Source organism: Nycticebus coucang, chromosome 11 (genome assembly GCF_027406575.1).
Source record: "Nycticebus coucang isolate mNycCou1 chromosome 11, mNycCou1.pri, whole genome shotgun sequence".
In the NCBI taxonomy this organism is placed as follows: Eukaryota; Metazoa; Chordata; class Mammalia; order Primates; family Lorisidae; genus Nycticebus; species Nycticebus coucang.
Window position 1 is genome coordinate 112,763,608 of NC_069790.1, and position 19,173 is coordinate 112,782,780.

Here is a 19,173-nt window from a genome sequence, read left to right on the forward strand (position 1 = left end):
GTTTTCATGGTCTCTATGGCTTCTCAGTAGACATGTTTTCTGGACATTCCCAACCCAGATAAGTCTATGTACCAGAAGGCAAGACACTATAGGCACCATAGTTTTGTTCCTTGGTCTGTCCTGAGCCACCTCTTTGAAGTGAGGGACTTGGAGCTAACCCTTTAAACTGCTAGAGTCAGGCAACATCATTGATGTTAGCACAAAGCGCAGGGCTTCCTGCAAAGTAGGTCCTTGATCATTTTTCTTTTTTAAACATTAATGACCACGTATGATATTTATAATTCTGACTTAGTACAGAATGAGAGATTGGCTTAGTTGAAGGAAACTTGGATTGGGAGTGTAGGGTCTGGGCTTTAGTCAAAATTGTGGCAAGTGCATAATAACCATCATGATTATAGCTGATATATATTAAATGTTTACTCTATAACACTTTTACTTGCATTATTTAATTTAATTTATAAATTTGTTGGATAGATACTGTTTTTTATCTTAAAAATAAGTTACTGTTTTTTATCTTAAAAAGATAAAACATTTTAAAAAATAAGTGTATCTTATTTAAGTATCTTAAAAAATAAGATACTGTTTTTTATCTTAAAAATAAGTTAAAGAAACTTATTTTTTAAGTTTCACTGGCTGGTAAGCAGACCTGGACTTTACATTCAGGTCTGCTTAGTTCATATATGGGCCTTTGAATCAGCACCCACACAAACTTCATAATGTTCCTTGGTCTCAATTTCCTCTCCTGTAAAATGAATGAGCTGTACTTATGAGCTTTTAAAATTCCTGAAGAGTAGCACCAAAGGGCCTAACCTATGCATCCCTGGAAGTCGGTAAATGTGCATTCCAGTGGCAATGTGGATACTGGCTGACACATGGCTGTTGTGAACATCAGAGAGATATTGTAGGCAAAAGTCTTGACACCGAGCAGGCTTCCAAGTATGTCAGTTTTCCTTTGTTTCCTCTTTTACCTCCAAATTTTTTCTTTTCTTTTTTAGCACACAAACAAACAAAAGGCTCTTTTTTTTTTTTTTTTTTGTAGAGACAGAGTCTCACTTTATGGCCCTTGGTAGAGTGCCGTGGCCTCACACAGCTCACAGCAACCTCCAGCTCCTGGGCTTAAGCGATTCTCTTGCCTCAGCCTCCCGAGTAGCTGGGACTACAGGTGCCCGCCACAGCACCTGGCTATTTTTTTGTTGCAGTTTGGCCGGGGCTGGGTTTGAACCCGCCACCCTCGGCATATGGGGCCGGCGCCCTACTCACTGAGCCACAGGCGCCGCCCAAGGCTCCTTTTAATATTAATCTTTTTCTTCCTTGCCTCTTGTAAGTTTTAAAGCACAACACAGAGTAAAAATGTAAACACATGGAAGAAGGGAAGCAATGGAGGGGAGCACAGTTATATATTTAAATCAGAAAAGAAAGGCAGGGAACTGGCGGGTGATCTGGCAGAATCCACCACATCTAACAAGGGCATTTCCTTTCATACAGCCATCAGACGCACCACTGCGATGCAGGTTAAGGCAATACCTAAGAAAGTCCTGTGTACCTCCAAATTTTTTCATTTCATGATGCCAGAAAGATGTACCCACCAATCCCCCGCCCTTTACAGGAAGGCTATGTAAACCAGTGTGATGAAAGTGTGTCAAACGGTCTGTGAAGCTAGTGTATGATGCCCCATGATCATATCAATGTACACGGCTATGATTTAATAATAAAAAAAATAAATAAATAAAAACAAAACAAAAAGATGTACCAAGTCAGTGCTTGCAGAGGCTGATCCGTAGACTTTGCTGGTTCATGATAACATGTTCACTGGTGGGCAGTGAAATGAGAAGAATAGGAACAAAGAAGGGAACTTTTCAAATGCTAAATTGATTTCATTTTGATAGTCTGAGTTTATGTTCATGATGAAATGACCATGATAAGAGTTAGTGACTTTCGATTAGTTTTTCTTTTTTTTCCCCCAAGGAGTTTTTTTTTTTTTTTAATTAAAACATAGGGCAGTGCCTGTGGCTCAGTGAGTAGGGCGCTGACCCCATATACTGAGGGTGGTGAGTTCAAACCCAGCCCCGGCCAAACTGCAACAAAAAATAGCCAGGCGTTGTGGCAGGTGCCTGTGGTCCCAGCTATGGGGGAGGCTGAGGCAAGAGAATCGCCTAAGCCCAGGAGTTGGAGGTTGCTGTGAACTGTGATGGCCCAGCACTCTACCAAGGGCAATAAAGTGAGACTCTGTCTCTACAAAAAAAAAAAAAAAAAAAATAGCTGTGTACAATAATGCAATCATAGTGGTACAATGTGCTGGTTTTGTATACAATTTGAAATATTTTCATCTAACTGATTAACATAGCCTTCACAGTATTTTCTTAGTTATTGTGTTAAGACATTTATATTCTACATTTAGTAAATTTCACATGTACCTTTGTAAGATGCACTGTAGGTATGATCCCACCAATCACCCTCCCTCCCCTCCCTATCCCTTTTCCCCATATTCTTGGGGGAATCCATCCTCCCCCATCCCCTCACCTCTCCTCCCTATCCCTTTTCCCCATATTCTTGGGCTATAATTGGGTTACGGCTTTCATATGAAAGCTATAACTTGGTTTCATAGTAGGGCTGAGTACATTGGATAGTTTTTCTTCCATTCTTGAGATACTTTGCTAAGAATATGTTTAGTTTTTCTAGATGATATACGCAGTTTATAAATTTAGGTCCCTTGGCCCAAATTTTTTCCTAAATTTTCAGTGTCTTATTAAGATAGATGTCTAGAAATAGTAGTTACACAGGGCTTTGCTTTGTGTGGTAAAAGAGAAATTGAAAAAAATTCTAGTATGTCACAGACTGAGATTTTCATAAAACCAAAAATAAATTACTAGAAGAATATAAAAAACAAGAATATACAGATACGAGTTCTATTTTTAAACTATCAGGGTCAATGTACATAAAATGATTGTGTCAAATTGTAATAAAAGCTTCTCTACACTTACCTTATATTTCTGTAATTATTTCTTTTGGGATTTGCAACCACAGGTTCATGGGTCACACTTGGCGTATCACATAGGGGAGAACTTTGCCTTCCTGGGGGAAGGTTCACTGAGTAATAGAGCAAAGTTCAGAACTTGGGGTTTGTGGATAAATTGAAAGAGCTTGTGAACTTGGATGAGGAAAATATTTACATATTTTTTCATTGCTAATCTCTAATTGAAATTTAACATTTCTCTTAAGTATAAAGTTAGGCTGCAAACCCCAGTAGTGTCAGTAGCATATATGACTTTGGTACCAAGGAAGGCCACATTTTACTTGTATATCATATGTTTTAGACAACATTGAAATATTAATTATGCTTATTACTTTTTGAAGTTGCAATGGTTATTGAACACGTTGCTATATTGTTAGTCAGCATACCATTAAATAGGCATGTATTAGAATTAAGAAAATATTCTAGTGCCTCTATTTCAATGTATTTGGTTTCCTTATTAATTTTATCTCGTGGATTTAAACAGGTGATAATTCTAAAAGAGGTCCACAGAAGTCACTGGATTGCTGAAGGGTCTCTGTAGTGCCAACACTGTGATAAAAATGTGTCAAATGGTTTATGAAGCGAGTGTATGATGCCCCATGATCATATCAATGTATACAGTTATGATTTAATAATAATAAATAAATAAATAAATAAATAAATAAAAAGTCAAAAAAAAAATAATAATCACCCAGAACAGTGAGTGACCCATAGTAAAGGCTTGATGTATGGTAAAAAAAAAAAAAAAAAAAGAACACTTCTTGCAGTGGCAAGAAAAGAAAAAACTATTTCAAGACAATTCTCTTCAACCACAGATGGGCAGATTGTGCTATTATATGTCATTGGATTCCTGAGATATTAGGAGAAATCAGGGCTCTTATGGGATACTGAGGTAATTTACTTTTTGCTCTTTTTCATTTATGCATTAAGTCAGTTCTCTGTTCTCTTTTCAGATACATTGATTGTCCTCACCACTGACTAAACCTGCAGTGCAGGGAGGGGATAGAGCAGGCCAGGGGCTCTGGCTTCCTCCTGCAAAGATAAGGGATGTCCTCCATACAGGAAGACTAAGATTACTAATTAACCAACAAATCTGAACTGGGATGAAAGCTGGGCATTCATTTGCATTTAAAAGTCATTAACATTTTCTTGATAGGCCTGTAAACAGTTTCAAGGGCTTGGGCTGCTCTCTTTGGACTGTGCTCCTCTGTGTTTAGTTTATTACTGAGCCATCCTTCCCGGGAGCAGGAGCTGCTGCTGGAGGAAGGGAGGTATGTTTGCGAGATACATGTTCAGTGTTCATTATGGCTACAGATCTGGGTGGGCAAGTGTGTGTGAATTTGTGTTGATCTCATTTTGGCAAAATGCCCCCGTTAATTTGTTAAACACAAATAAACTATATCAACAACAAATCAAAAAAAATGCAAGCGCACACACAAAGTAAAATTCAACTAATTTATCTTTTTTCTTTGTGTGTCTCTGTATACATGAGTAGGTATTCCTCTGGTCCAAAGGTATATCTATAAGCCTGTGTGTTTATGAATGTTTTTATGTGAAATGTGATGAGCTATTTAATATTTGGGGTGAGGTACCAGGAAGAAATTCTTTCTGATTCTGTGTGAGAAGTGAGGGGAAAAAATTAGAATTTAGAAATAAGATTAGAGCATTTTGAGACATTCCTTCTATAACAAAAGAAGGTGGAATTGTGATTAAGGAGTGGTAAGTAGAGAATTAATCCTAGTGAGCAAATTGAGGCATCTATTACTAGTTCCAAATTAATTTAGAAATCCATTTTAATAATTTGGGTCCCCATGTGGTATATCTGTTGGCTTAACCTAAAAAACTTTGAGCTTTGACAATTATTCATGTAACTAGATCACTCAAGAAGAAAATTATTACTATTGGAACAGCATGATTTTTATACAGTAATACTTCTTAGCTTTTCAGTAAGAATTTCCCAGAACAACCTAATTAAATTGCCACATTCACTCTAACATTCCTCATCCTTACCCCCTACTTATTTCTATATAGTCTACCTATTGTATTTTCATTTATTTTCTTTTTTCTTCCCCCAAAAGAATATAAGTACCATGAGGGCAGAGATTTTTATCTGTTGTGTTCATTGCTGTATAGCCAGCTCCTGAAAGAACCTTGGAATATTGCAAGAGCTTAATAAATCATCCATGAATGGATGAATAAATTGGCATTACTTTTCTCTTTCCTCCAAGGACATAGCTGTGATAGCTGATACTGAATAAATACAAGAAATAAGCACATCTGTAGTCCCTTCTTCTTGTTCTCACAGAGAATTTAGAACAGTGCTGTGGCCATAAACTTAATGTGAATCAATACTACAGATGCTTTCAAAACTCTTTAAAATACCCCAGCTACTATGGAGACTGAAAAGGTGCAGAATTTTTGTTTCCTTTTGTTTCTGTAAACCTTTAACCTCATGGTTGTTTTTGAAAGGGTAGAGGTACCTCTGTTAATATATAAACCTTTGTTCATGGATATATGTGTTTTCTGCATTGGCATCGCATTTTAGGAGCTGGTCTGACATTGGCATTTAGAGCAATGGCTTTGGATTCAGATAGCCAGATTTGGAGCCTGGCCATGCTACTGGTGAAGTCTGGACCTTGGACAACTTAGTCTCTCTATGGTTCACTTAATTCATTTGTAAAGTCAGAATAACAATTCTTACTCCAAGGTGGATGTGAGGACTAAATGAAATTAACGCATATAGGGGCTTAGTTTAGTACCATGTACATTCCACATACTTAGTTATGAACCAGATCCTATTTTAGAAATCTGCAATCTTGCACGAAGCCTGAGCTGATGTACACTGTGGGACATTATGACACAGAATGGAGAGTGATGGCTGTGAAGTCCAAAAGGCAGGTGTTCAAATTGTGGCTTTGTTCCTTGTATGACATCAAGCAGGTCATTTGACCTTTCTGAAGCTTATTTTGTTCATCTGAAAGTAGGAATAGTACTAACTTGGGGATGTTATGAGAATTGCACTCAAAAAATTATGGAAACCTCTTAGTGCATTTGTTCAATTACTGCTAAGTATTATTATCATTGGCATTAAAATTTCACAATTATATGCTTATCATATAGAAAAGAATATTTAAACATTGATGACAGACTGCCAAATAGCAGTTTTTAAAAGACATTTTTCTTTTAAAAGCAATACTTTTAGCACTATTTAAATTACTTCCTTTTTTATTTGCCTTTGCCATTTTTCTTGATCTTAGTTGTTTTTTTTTTCGAGACAGAGTCTCACTATGTCACCCTTGGTAGAGTGCTGTAGTGTCACAGCTCACAGCAACCTCAAACTCTTGGGCTGAAGCGATTCTCTTGCCTCAGCCTCCCAAGTAGCTGGAACAACAGGCATCCGCCAGAACACCTGGCTATTTTTTGTTGCAGTTATTATTGTTGTTTAGCTGGCCTAGGCTGGGTTTGACCTGCCACCTTCAGTGTATGTGGCTGGCACTGTAACCACTGTCCTACAGGTGCTGAGCCTTGATCTTAGTTTTTTTTTTAAAGTTCCATTCCTAATTGAGATGATAAGCTTCACCATCAAGGTCCCTATCATGCAGGAAGTAAGGTTAGTCAGATAATAGTAGAGAGATATTTGTTTTGCTTAATGTTGAAGGAAAGAAACATTTCCCTTATATAGCTAGAAAATAGATAGTATTTTTCCATAGAGTAAGTAATCATGTTTGAATATATGAAGCAAAAGGATTTTGGATAAGAAGATTGCACTAATGTACACAGATATGATTTAATAAAAAACAAACAAACAAATGAAATGAGCCACATGTAAGAAGGCTGGGAACTATGCCAATGTGGAGAGTGCATGTTCCTTTCTAAATGGAGAATTTGCTACTTTAGTTAATGGTTGTTAAGAGCTAATGAGGGCCCATTGTTGTGAGAGATTCTAACAATCTGAAATTTATTAAAAATGTTTTGATTTTTAAATGCAAAAAAAAAGAAGTAAGCAGATTTTAAAAAATGCCAATGATATTTTATTTAAAAGTCATATTTACCTGTGTGTGTTAATTGTCTATTGCTGGATAACAAATTACCCCCAAGGTTTGTAGCATGAAACAGCAAACATATCATCTCTCAGTTTCTGTGGGTCAGAAATATGAGAATGGGTTAGCTGAGTGATGCTGGCTCAGGGTCTCTTCATGGGGCTCCAGCCAAGTCATTGTTCAGGACCAGTCATGTGGTGGCTTGGCTGGAGATGGAGGGGTGCCTTCAAGATGGCTCTCTCCCATGGTCATTGGCAGAAGGCCTCAGTTCCTTGCCACCTATGAGAATTTCCATAGATCTGCTTGAGTGTTATAATGAAATGGCAGCTGGTTTCTTTAAAAAATGATCCATGAGAACGATCAAGGAAGAGTCTGTGACATCTTTTATAACCTAGTCTTGGAAGTCAAACACCATAGTCTATATGCTTGAAATGAACCACTAATTCCAGCCCACCCTCCAAGGGAGACAAGGGCGTGGCTCCCCCTCTTGAGGGTAGGAGTATCAAAGAATTTTTGAACTTTTAATAAATGACCATATCATGAGCTTAAATTATATTGAATTTTATTTAATTTCAAATATTTGCTCAATGTCTCCTCTGTAGTGATCTGTAGCGTCCTCAATTTTTTGCCGTATATGTAATGCTGTGATGAAAAACCTTTATCTGTTTATATATTGATCCCCAAATATCCAGGCAGATTTATGGGATAAATTTATATAAATGGATTGCTGAGTTATGGGTGTGAGTAATCTTTATAGTATTTGCCAAGCCTTCATCGAACATACGGTGTTTGTAGATTATTTATAGCAATGTGTGGGTGTTTCTTCATAGTGTCTAATAGTGTGTTAATAAACAGTTGGAAAATTTCAAAATGTTAGTATGAAGAGCATCCTGCAACTCTCAGCAGCCACCACAGAAAAAGAGACGTGATCACATGGATAGGCATTCTGGTGACTTCTCTCCTTGTTAATGAACATATAATTACTCTTGGCCTTATTAGTTCAGTTATATTAGGTAAGAGAGGTTATTTATCTTTATGAGATTTTGTGACAAAGTTTAATACGGTATTTCTTATAAGGCTCTTGGGAATGTGAGATATTAGAGAGAGTCCAGGTTAAAAAAACAAGGGTTGGGGTAACTTATTCTAGAAAAACAAACAAAAAAAGCAATCCTTGTTGCAGAGAACGTAGCCTTCACAATGTCATTTACTTTTACATAGTCAGAGGGTATTATGTTGGCTCAAAGCAATGTCTTATGAAGGTATGAGAAGCAAACCCTCTTATTCATCTAATCTTTGGACAAAGGACTGAAGAAGTCTTCTTGGGATTGAAGAGAATGGGTGAGGGAATGTCCACAGGATGGAGAATGAGGCTTTGAGGAAATAGGAAACAAGTTCTAAGTTAGGGAGTCATGATTTAGAGCCTTAGGGAAAATGGAAAGGAATTACAATTTATAAATCTCACTTGCATCCTCAGGAGAGTAGAATAAACTATTAAACGTTTATCAGACAATGAGGGAAATGTCAACATTGACTAGATGTTTGATGACAAAAAATATTTTAGGTGTGATAATAGTATTTTGCTTGTCCTTTGTAAAATTTCTTTTTTTTTTTTTTTTTTTTTTGTAGAGACAGAGTCTCACTGTACCGCCCTTGGGTAGAGTGCCGTGGCGTCACACGGCTCACAGCAACCTCTTAACTCTTGGGCTTAAGCGATTCTCTTACCTCAGCCTCCCGAGCAGCTGGGACTACAGGCGCCCGCCACAACGCCCGGCTATTTTTTGGTTGCAGTTTGGCCGGGGCTGGGTTTGAACCCGCCACCCTCGGCATATGGGGCTGGCGCCCTACTCACTGAGCCACAGGCGCCGCCCCTTTGTAAAATTTCTTATCTTTTAGAGAAATATACTTAAATATTTTCAAATTAAAAGATATGAAATCCAAGATTTGCTTCAAAATAATTCTGGGTTAAGGAGAGACATGAGTAGGAATAAAGACAACATGGGATTGGCCATGGGTTGTGAGTTTTTTAATTTACATAAGAGGACATGGGCATTTTAGTCATTGTGTGCATTTGAGCTTGTCCATTAAAAACGTTACTAGCTATATATTAAATAAAATTCAAACCAAAAATTGTGGTTTTTTTTTTTTTTTTTTTTTAATAGATGGCAAGAAAGAAGTTTACTACTTTGGAGATTGTCCTCAGTGTTCTTCTGCTTGTGTTGTTTATCATCGCTGTTTCTTTAATTGTGATTTTAGCCAAAGATTCTACAAAGTCCAAAGGTAACAAGTAACTCTGAGGCTTTCCCTGACTATACAGGGTGGCCACAAAGTTCGTGTGCGATTACCAATATATCTCTCATCAGAGGAACATCCCCACCAGTGGAAGGAAGTGGTATTTTACATTTATTGGTGTGTGTGGTGGAAATGTGTGTGCAGTTGTGTGTGTGTTCTATGTGTTGGGGCAACTCAGTATACCTTGTAGGTATAAATTCTGACACTTTTATTTCTCAACTTAGTTAACATGTTGCAGGATTCCACAATCAACACTAAATAATATTTATATAAACACTGTATTTTATATCAACAAAATGTATTTATATTTATATCAACATTATATTTTGATATCAACATTATATATCAACAAATATATTTATATCAACAAATATATTTGCTGAATTTCGCTAATTCTAATACTGTTAATAATGGTAATTAACAATATTCTTATGCAAAATAATCAAATAAGTATATAGTCAATTAAAATGTTAAATAGAATGAACAATATTTGATAGTACAACAAAGTGACTATAGTCAATGATAAGTTATGGTATACTTTAAAATAAATAAAAAGGTGGAATTAGAATGCTCCTAAAACAAAGAAAGGCTAAATGCTTGAGGTAATGGATGCCCCAATTACCCCAATTTGATAAATTAATGCACATTGTATGCCTGTATCAAAATGTTGCGTGCATCACATAAATATACAACTATTACATATCCATAACAATTAAAAATTAAACACAGCACATTTTAGGCTAAAATTTAGTTCTTTTAAGAAATGACCTATTTTACCTGGTTTCTTGTATCCTCAATGAATCCCCAACAATAAAAAAAAATAAATAAATAAAAGAAATGATCTATTTTATTGAAAGTTTATTGAATCTATTTTTCCCCATAGAGGGGCTGGATGGTGCCCAGTTAACCATGGTGTCTGATCTGAATCGTCTAGGAGCAACTTCTTAGATGGATGATACTGCCAAAGGTCAACCTGTGGCTAAAGGACAAGCTTATTGGCCCCTCCTGGCCTACCTCCAGCCACAGCAATTTCTACTTTTTTGAGATAGTTAGATTAAATAATCACAAAGGTTGTTCAACTCTTAAATTTCTGTGATCTTGAAGATAAAACTAAAACTGTTACATCGAAACTGGCACAAATATGGAGGTTGTTTAATATACCACTGTTGACTGGAAACCCCAATGAAAAGAAAATCAATTTAAAACTCTATTGTTCTGTCTTAATGTCATTATTTATATACTTCAGAGTATCTTAAGGAAAGCTCACTCCCTTATTTTAAAATGCAATTAAAGTGATTTTTTTCTGATCTTTAAAGCTGAGATCAAAGTTCTCTAGCCAGTGGGTAGGTTCTAGCTGGTAGTTTCTAAGTCTGATGGTCCCTTTACATATTTTGTCATATGGAACTTAATATATTTACAGAAGAATGTACTTGCTCTGAAGGTTCTTTGTTCAAGGGGCTGTGTTGACTAAGCAAAGAGAGCTGAGGTTATGTGATAGGGTGGTGCTTACCTTGCACATGTTTTCTGTGTGTAGCAATTGCTGGGGGTGTAAGTAATGGACTAGGGAGGCAGAGGTCTGCAGAGGGCCAGATCACAAAAATTTTAGATTTTGTGGCTCATACAGACTCTGTCATAACTACTTAAGGCTGTCATTGTAACTATAAACAAATGAATAAGTGTGGTTGTATTCCAGCAATACTTTATTTAAAAAAACAGGCTTTGACCTAAGTGAACTGAAGCCCATAGTCTGCTGACCTCTAGACTGAAGGTTGCTTTCCACCTTCATGAACTTCTGATGTAATAGTGAAGTCCTTGCTCTTGTACATACTATGTTGTAGGAGAGGGACTTGGGGGTAGAAGGAGATATTATAGATATATGTAGAAGTAAATGTAGTCAGCAAGAACAAAATGAGGTTTTATAAAGCAAATGCACAAATTTTGAGGACATCAGAGGGAAGCCCAATCAATAGTGGAGTTAATAGAGTGCAATTGGAAGTGTTGACAAACATTGAATGTCTGTGATATTAAACCGGTCTAACGGTCATCTTATATTTACTCTTGGGATAGCTCCAGACCCTGGGACAACTGGTACACCAGACCCTGGGACAACTGGTACACCAGATCCTGGGACAACTGGGACCCCAGGTCCTGAGCCTACCATCCCTGGCTCTGCCGACTGTCCAGTGGTAAATGAATCAGAACGAATAAACTGCGTCCCTGACCAGCAACCAACAAAGGTTTGAGTTACAGATCTTGTTGTTTTCATTTAAGAATTTGTGCCTTTGGACAGGCTTTTTGCTTTGTTTTTCTTTGTTTTGTATTAGAAGCTCTCAGAGTTTGTGTTGCAGCCACTAGGGCCTGAGGCAAATTTAATAATCTGTATCCATGCTAATGCAATAATGCAGCTTCAGGAGAGAAGGAGGAAAGTTCCTTGGATTGCCACAATCAGCGAAGGAGAGTCCGGGTTACCCAGTCAAATTTGAATTTTAGATAAACAGTGAATAAGTTTTTTGTGTAATGTGTACCATGCAAGATTTGGTACATACTTTTCGAAATTTTGAAGTTGTGTTTTCATATAGGCTTGTGAACTATTTAATGAAATAAAAAAGCTTATGTAGGAGGGGGTCTAGTTGTGTATTAATCAATATTATTTCAAAATTAATACAAAATTATTTCTTTTTATTTATTTATTTATTTATTTATTTATTAAATCATAGCTGTGTACATTGATATGATCATGGGGCATCATACACTAGCTTCATAAACCGTTTGACACAAATTCTGTGACTATGTTACGGGCATGATAATCTCATCAAACTGATTTAAGTATTATTTGCTCTATTATAATATCCACTTCATTAAAAACAAAACTTCCTCAGTTTCCTAATATCTTGTTGATTTAAAAAAAATGTAAAAAATAAAAATAAAAATGTACTTGTCTTTTATCTGGCCAGGTGATTATTAGTTTTCTTGGGCTCTGTCACAACCTATGTTCTTTCTGAGTATTTACTTGAGGCCATTGTTTCTTGATCACCAGCTGAAGTCCAACTGGGTATCTTGATTATAAAGTGCATTGCCCACACTGTATCAGTCCCTTCTTAGAGAATAAAAGTGGTAACTGAATGGAAACAGAACGAGCCTTCTAAGTAAAGTCCACCAACACGAACAGATTTGCAATGACTGCAAATGTGGACACTTGCTGCATGTGGTGCTTTGACATGTGGTATTCCCACATTTGCCTTCATAGCCATTCTACTCCCAGTGGGCTGCAGTAGCTTGTGATGTTCTAAAGAGTTGCTACTTTGGTTGTCAAAGGTTCTATTTACCAAAAGATATTTTTCTTTCTTATTAGATGATAAATCTGCCCTACTGGGTTACTCAGCTTAGGATAATGGGATGGGGTGGAGCTAGCTGTGAGCATGGAAGAAAGAGGCATTGTTACCTTTATCTTGGTTTTCTCAATTAGACCAAAGTCAGTAAGACAGAAAAATAAATGAGGAATGAAATCCCAGTGGACATATCCAGAAGTTTGGTGGTTTTTTTTTTTTTTTTCAGAAGTTTGGTGTTTTGCAGCCCAAATTCTGATGTGATTCGATTTACTCCCTTTCCATGAGCATTTTATTATTGGGTAATATTATTATTGGGTAGGTCACGTAGGCAGGCGTGTGCCTGGAGTGTACTGATAGAAGAGCAAGGAGCCCAGTGTGGCTGGAAGAGTGCAAGAGAAGGGAATTGAGGAGATGAGGTCACAAAGGAAAAGGCATGGAAGAGGGAAGGTATGTGTGCAGATCTTATGGCCTGAGGGTAATTACAATTTTGGATGAAGCATCAACCATTGAGAGTTCTCATTTATAAATATAATTAGGAGCTCAGACATGCAAGAGACCGAAGAAGCCAGAGAAGAAGACTGTTGATGCTGGCACATGGAACTTAATTAGACACCGTGGAGTAGAAAAAGGGAAGATGAGAGTGTGGCTGGAGGAAAGGTTTATGTGCAGCCACAGCAAAATATTACTAATGGAGTGGCATAAAGCAATAGAAATTTATTTCATTATAGTTCTGGAGTTTTGAAGTCCAAAATCAAGGTGTTAACAGGATGTATTCTTTTGAGAGCTCTGGAGAAGAATCTGCTTCACACCTCTGCCCCAGCAGCTGGCAATCCTTGGAGTTCCCTGGCTTGTAGGTGCAGCACTTCCATCTCTGTCTCCATCCTCATCCCTGCTCTCCATCCAATTGTCCCTTTTTAAAAGGGCACCAGTTATACTGCACTGAAGACTCACCCTACTCCAGTACAACCTCAGCTTAACTAATTACATCTGCAATGGCTTTATTTCCAAATAAGGTCACATTTTGAGGTACTAGGAAATAGGACTTCAGTGTATCTTTTCTGGGAACACAATTCAACCCATACCATGCAGAAAGTCACAGAAATGAAAAGCATGGAAAGAGGGGATTGTTACAGCTCAGGCCTCTGTTTTTGATTGAAATGACAAAATGATATAGATGTGGATTCAGAGAGAACTAAGGAGGTAAAGAGAGAAGAGATGAGACAGCAGCCATGGACCCAATGGGCTGGGGCTATGGAGAAGCCAGAAAACAAGGCAGAGAAGGGGATTAGCTGATAAGTAGCTTAGGATAGAAGAAGTGCCTAAGAACTGCAGATTGGAGGAGAGTGAAGGAAGTACAGAGGCTATGTTGAAGGCAAGAGAGAGGTCAAGTCTGGTAGGTAGTTATGGATCAGAATTTCCTCAGGAAGTGAGGATTAAATTATCAGGAAATCCCAGGATATGACAAAGCAGTCCCTTGACCAACTGCTAGAGCACAGCAGGGCAGCAGCCTGCTGAGGCAGGATGAGTCCCAGAATTAGGCCAGTTTCTGCGGCCGAGACTACTGTATTATACAGTCCACTTCGTCAGCTATCCTAGCCTGACTAAAATGAACAGGGCCTTTTCTTGGATTAGTGAAGAGACTTGCCTGCTTGAATTGGGAAGAAATGAAGAACACTTCCTCATTTTGGAACACTTTGGAAGTCAGGTTTTGATATGATACCCCCCAGCTAAGAATAGCCATTTAAGTTTGAAGGGAGTCATGTAATGGGGAACTAAAAGGAAGGCGAGAATAAAAGATTTAGAAATAAATGTAAAAGAACATAGAAAAGAGAAAGGAAAAAACCACACCTTCAGTATGGGGCCAATTAAAAAAAATTTAGCATTTTAAATGACTTGTTCAATTAAACTAAATTTTCTTCTTGTCATAGAGTTCAGTAGGGGAGATAAGCTGAGAGAATAAATAGCTATAATACAGAACAAAAGTTTATAAAATACGAAAGAAATACTATGGGAATCACAAAATACAGTAGAACCCAAGGTACTGTAAGTTGACCACCTAAGGGACTGTAACAAACTGGTCAACATAAGGAACTAGGTCTACTGTATTGATATGTACATGCGGTGCATGTCTGTCTATGAAAATCAGGTCTACTTAGAGAGGAGATAGTTACAGAGGCTATAAGAAGAGATTATTATCAGGGAGAAGGTGAAAGTCTGAAATTAAAGATAAATAGGATTTTGTCAGAGATGGAAGGAATGGAAAGTGAATTTAAGATAGAAGGATAATGTAAACAGAGTTACAGAAGGGGAAAACATGGGGCATGTACATGAAGTATTAAATGATCCCATATGGCTAAGAGAGAGGGTGGCAGAAAGAGGACGATGTTTAAGGCTATAAGGTAAGTTGGTGCTTGAGGGACAGGATTGTTAATATCCTTCCTTGTCAATAGGAAGGGAAGTTGTCTTTATGTCTTGTATCTAAGCAGGATATGGGTGTGCTAGGTCTGCAGAAAGTTATCGCAGACCATTTACTTGCCTGATCCTATTGTGCCATTTACTCAATAGCTCCCTAGTTATTTGGAAGTTCACCTAGGAGACTGTCACAGTCCTATGGATGTCACTCTCCTGAAACGCACTCCATTTCGTTACTGGATATTGGTGATCTTCAGATGTCATTACTGCCACAGTAATGTTTCCACTAGGGTTTTAAAGTAAGACCTTTTCAACAGATACTGTGGTATCAAGATTGCAGTTCAATAAATGATCTTTGGCCTTTTCTTCATGTTGTACCCAACTGAATTACTCTGTGACCTTGGCGTCTGTTCATTACCATGCTCCACTTTTGCTGAGCCAGAGACAAATACCAGCACTTTCAATGATCCATTTTCTCACAGGAGGTGTATCGTGGGCATTTGGGTGCATGTTTATGGATTCCAAATTCTGTATGCTGATCCAGACTGTTGCTGGATAGTGATGCATTTATGTGATGCACATTCTGAAGGGAATATAGTTGAAGATGAGGGTGGGAATTATGAACACAACAGGCAGTCAGGGCATAACGTTCTGGTGTTGGAAAAGCAGAACTTTTGCTTATCTCTTTCCTTCGATCCTTTTGGCTGGTATTTTGTGCTTTTAAAATATTTTCCTTAACGGGCGGCGCTTGTGGCTCAGTGAGTAGGGCACCGGCCCCATATGCCGAGGGTGGCGGGTTCAAACCCAGCCCCGGCCAAACTGCAACAAAAAAATAGCCGGGCGTTGTGGCAGGCGCCTGTAGTCCCAGCTGCTCGGGAGGCTGAGGCAGGAGAATCGCGTAAGCCCAAGAGTTAGAGGTTGCTGTGAGCCGTGTGACGCCACGGCTCTCTACTGGAGGGCAGTACAGTGAGACTCTGTCTCTACAAAAAAAAAAAAAAAAAAATATTTTCCTTAACAATATTTTCCTGAATAAGCATTTCATTTCCGTTGTCACTGCCCTCCGTAGGTCATCATTACTTCATGCTTGGATGACTAAACTGCCCTCCCAATACCTCTTTCAAACTCTGCTTCTCCAATATATTCCATCACAGGCATGATTAAAACTGTTCTCTCTGACCTCCTCCTTCCATTATAGTTCTACCCAGCTCCAGTACCTATAGCAGGTCATCACTGTGTAATGGGTCCAGTTCAAACACTTTATTCTGTCATTGAAGACCCTATTTAACTTTTGGGGGCCCTTTTATCTTTATGGTGCTTGGTGCAGATATTAGAGATAGCTTTCCATACTTACTCTGAACCTGCATGTTCTGAAGGAGCCTGTCACTTCCACTTCCTGATGAAGCCTTTTACCCCTTTTTATTGAGTTCATTACAGAACTCAGAATCAAAAGATCCCATGAATGGCACAGAGCAGAAATATGTAGTCAAATTCTAGATACCCAGTTTAGAAATGAGATGGTCAATAACAATTTTAACAACTTAAATTTTTCAGGGTTAGAATATACTGCGTAAATGTGGGAGAGCAGGATTACATGCTTAAGATAAAGCAGCACTCCCTAAGTAACCACTGCAGAATGGCTTAGCTGAGAGCAGCTTGCACTGAGGTATTTTCCAAGGATAACAAAATACTAATTATAATCTTTATCATGATAATTGAGAGATTACCATATTTCTTATTCACATACTTTTGTCATCTTTTACAGCAAATGCATCTGGTAACTATCACCTTTTTATTTGGTTTATAATGTCTTTTTTCAAGTTCCCTATTCTTATTAATGTGTTTAAGGGATCAAGTTTTACACTTCTATCAGCCAGGACATTGCATTTTGGTAAGATCATTATAAGTGTCCTCTCTTAAGATAACTGTGTTTATAACCTCAGTTAGGACCCATTTTATGATTCTAGAAAGAGCAGATGGAGACTTAAGTTTGTGTTTCACACCTTGCGTTGGTGGTGTAGCCACCAGTGGGGAGTATGGCAGCAGAGCTGGGGTACCAGGCTCCAGCCTTGGCTTGCTTCTGAAAGCGCTTGATCAGTAAGTCTCATTTCCTGTGTCTTATAAGTGAGATGACACAGTGTATGCTCAGATAAAGTTATTCCTTGAACAGATGATTACTGAACACCGTATGAAACCATGTGGCTAAGAAGAGTTTAGAATCGTGATCTCTGTGGTCCTGGTAAATGTTTTCTGAGAATTCACCATAGTCTGGCCTAGGGGACTAAAAAGTTATGGTAACGGTTATGGTAATGGCAGAGGTAGCACCTTAGTTTAAAAGTCTTCACTGTCAAAATTCTGGTGTGAAGCCATCCGGACCAGGGCATTTTTTTGTTGGAAGATTTTTTTTTTGTTTCTTTGATCTCAGTGCTTGAAATTGGTCTGTTCAGGAGATCTATTTCATCTGGGGTAAATCTAGGGAGAGGGTGTGATTCCAAATATTGATCCATTTCCTTTACATTGTCAAATTTCTGCGTATAAAGTTTCTGGCAGTATTCAGAGATAATCTCTTGTATCTCTGTGGCATCTGTTGTTATTTCCCCTTTGTCATTTCTGATTGAGGTTACTAGAGATTTTACTTTTTTATTTCTAGTTAGTCTGGCCAAAGGTTTATCTATTTTATTTCTTTGTTTTTATTAAATCATAGCTATGTACATTGATATATTCATGGGCATCATTCACTAGCTTCACAGACCGTTTACCAAATTTCACATATACCCTTGTAAGATGCACCACTGGTGTAATCCTACCAATCCCCTTCCCTCTACCCACCTCTCCCCTCCCACCCCTCCCTTTCCCCCTTCCCCCGTTCTTAGGTTGTAACTGGGTTATAGCTTTCATGTGAAATCCCTAAATTAGTTTCATAGTAGGGCTGAGTACATTGGGTACTTTTTCTTCCATTCTTGAGATACTTTACTAAGAAGAATATGTTCCAGCTCCATCCATGTTAACATGAAAGAGGTAAAGTTTCCATCTTTCTTTAAGGCTGCATAATATTCCATGGTGTACATATACCACAGTTTATTAATCCATTCATGGATCGATGGGCACTTGGGCTTCTTCCACGACTTAGCAATTATGAATTGGGCTGCAATAAACATTCTGGTACAAATATCTTTGTTATGATGTGCTTTTTGGTCTTCTGGGTATATGCCCAGTAGAGGGATTACAGGATTGAATGGCAGATCTATTTTTAGATCTCTAAGTGTTCTCCATATCTCTTTCCAAAAGGAATGTATTACTTTGCATTCCCACCAGCAGTGCAAAAGTGTTCCCTTTTCTCCACATCCACACCAACATCTCTGGTCTTGGGATTTTGTGATATAGGCTAGTTATCACTGGAGTTAGATGGTATCTCAAGGTAGTTTTGATTTGCATTTCTCTGATGATTAAAGATGATGAGCATTTTTTCATATGTCTGAAGGCCGCACACCTGTCTTCTTCAGAGAAGTTTCTCTTCAAATCCCTTGCCCAGCCTGCGATGGGATCCCTTGTTCTATTCTTGCTAATGCGTTTGAGTTCTCTGTGGATTCTGGTTATTAAACCTTTGTCAGAGACATAACCTGCAAATATCTTCTCCCATTTTGAGGGTTGTTTGCTTGCTTTATTTACTGTGTTCTTGGCTGTGCAGAAGCTTTTTAGTTTGATCAAGTCCCAGTAGTGTATTTTTTAAGCTGCTTCAATTGCCCGGGGGGTCCTCCTCATAAAATACTTGCCCAGACCGATTTCTTCAAGGGTTTTCCCTGCACTCTCCTCTAGTATCTTTATAGTTTCATGTCTTAAGTTTAAATCTTTGATTCAGTGAGAGTGTATTTTAGTTAATGGTGAAAGGTGTGGGTCCAGTTTCAGTCTTCTACAGGTTGCCAGCCAGTTCACCCAGCACCATTTGTTAAATAGGGAATCTTTTCCCCACTGAATGTTTTTAATTGGCTTGTCAAAGATTAAATAACGGTAAGTAGCTGGGTTCATCTCTTGGTTCTCTATTCTGTTCCAGACATCTACTTCTCTGTTTTTGTGCCAATACCATGCTGTTTTG

At 38.0% G+C, this 19,173-nt stretch overlaps 1 protein-coding gene across 1 annotated transcript in view; it reads left to right on the forward strand.

Moving 5' to 3' along the window:
• The first annotated feature begins 4,183 nt into the window (after nucleotides 1-4,183).
• The window catches only part of MGAM (maltase-glucoamylase), an 89,482-nt gene continuing 74,492 nt past the window's right edge, over nucleotides 4,184-19,173 (forward strand). The window contains exons 1-3 of the mRNA XM_053553463.1: nucleotides 4,184-4,284; nucleotides 9,213-9,330; nucleotides 11,410-11,579. Coding sequence (XP_053409438.1) covers nucleotides 9,213-9,330; nucleotides 11,410-11,579 — 288 coding nt within the window. The 5' untranslated portion in view covers nucleotides 4,184-4,284. The remainder of the gene's footprint in view (nucleotides 4,285-9,212; nucleotides 9,331-11,409; nucleotides 11,580-19,173) is intronic.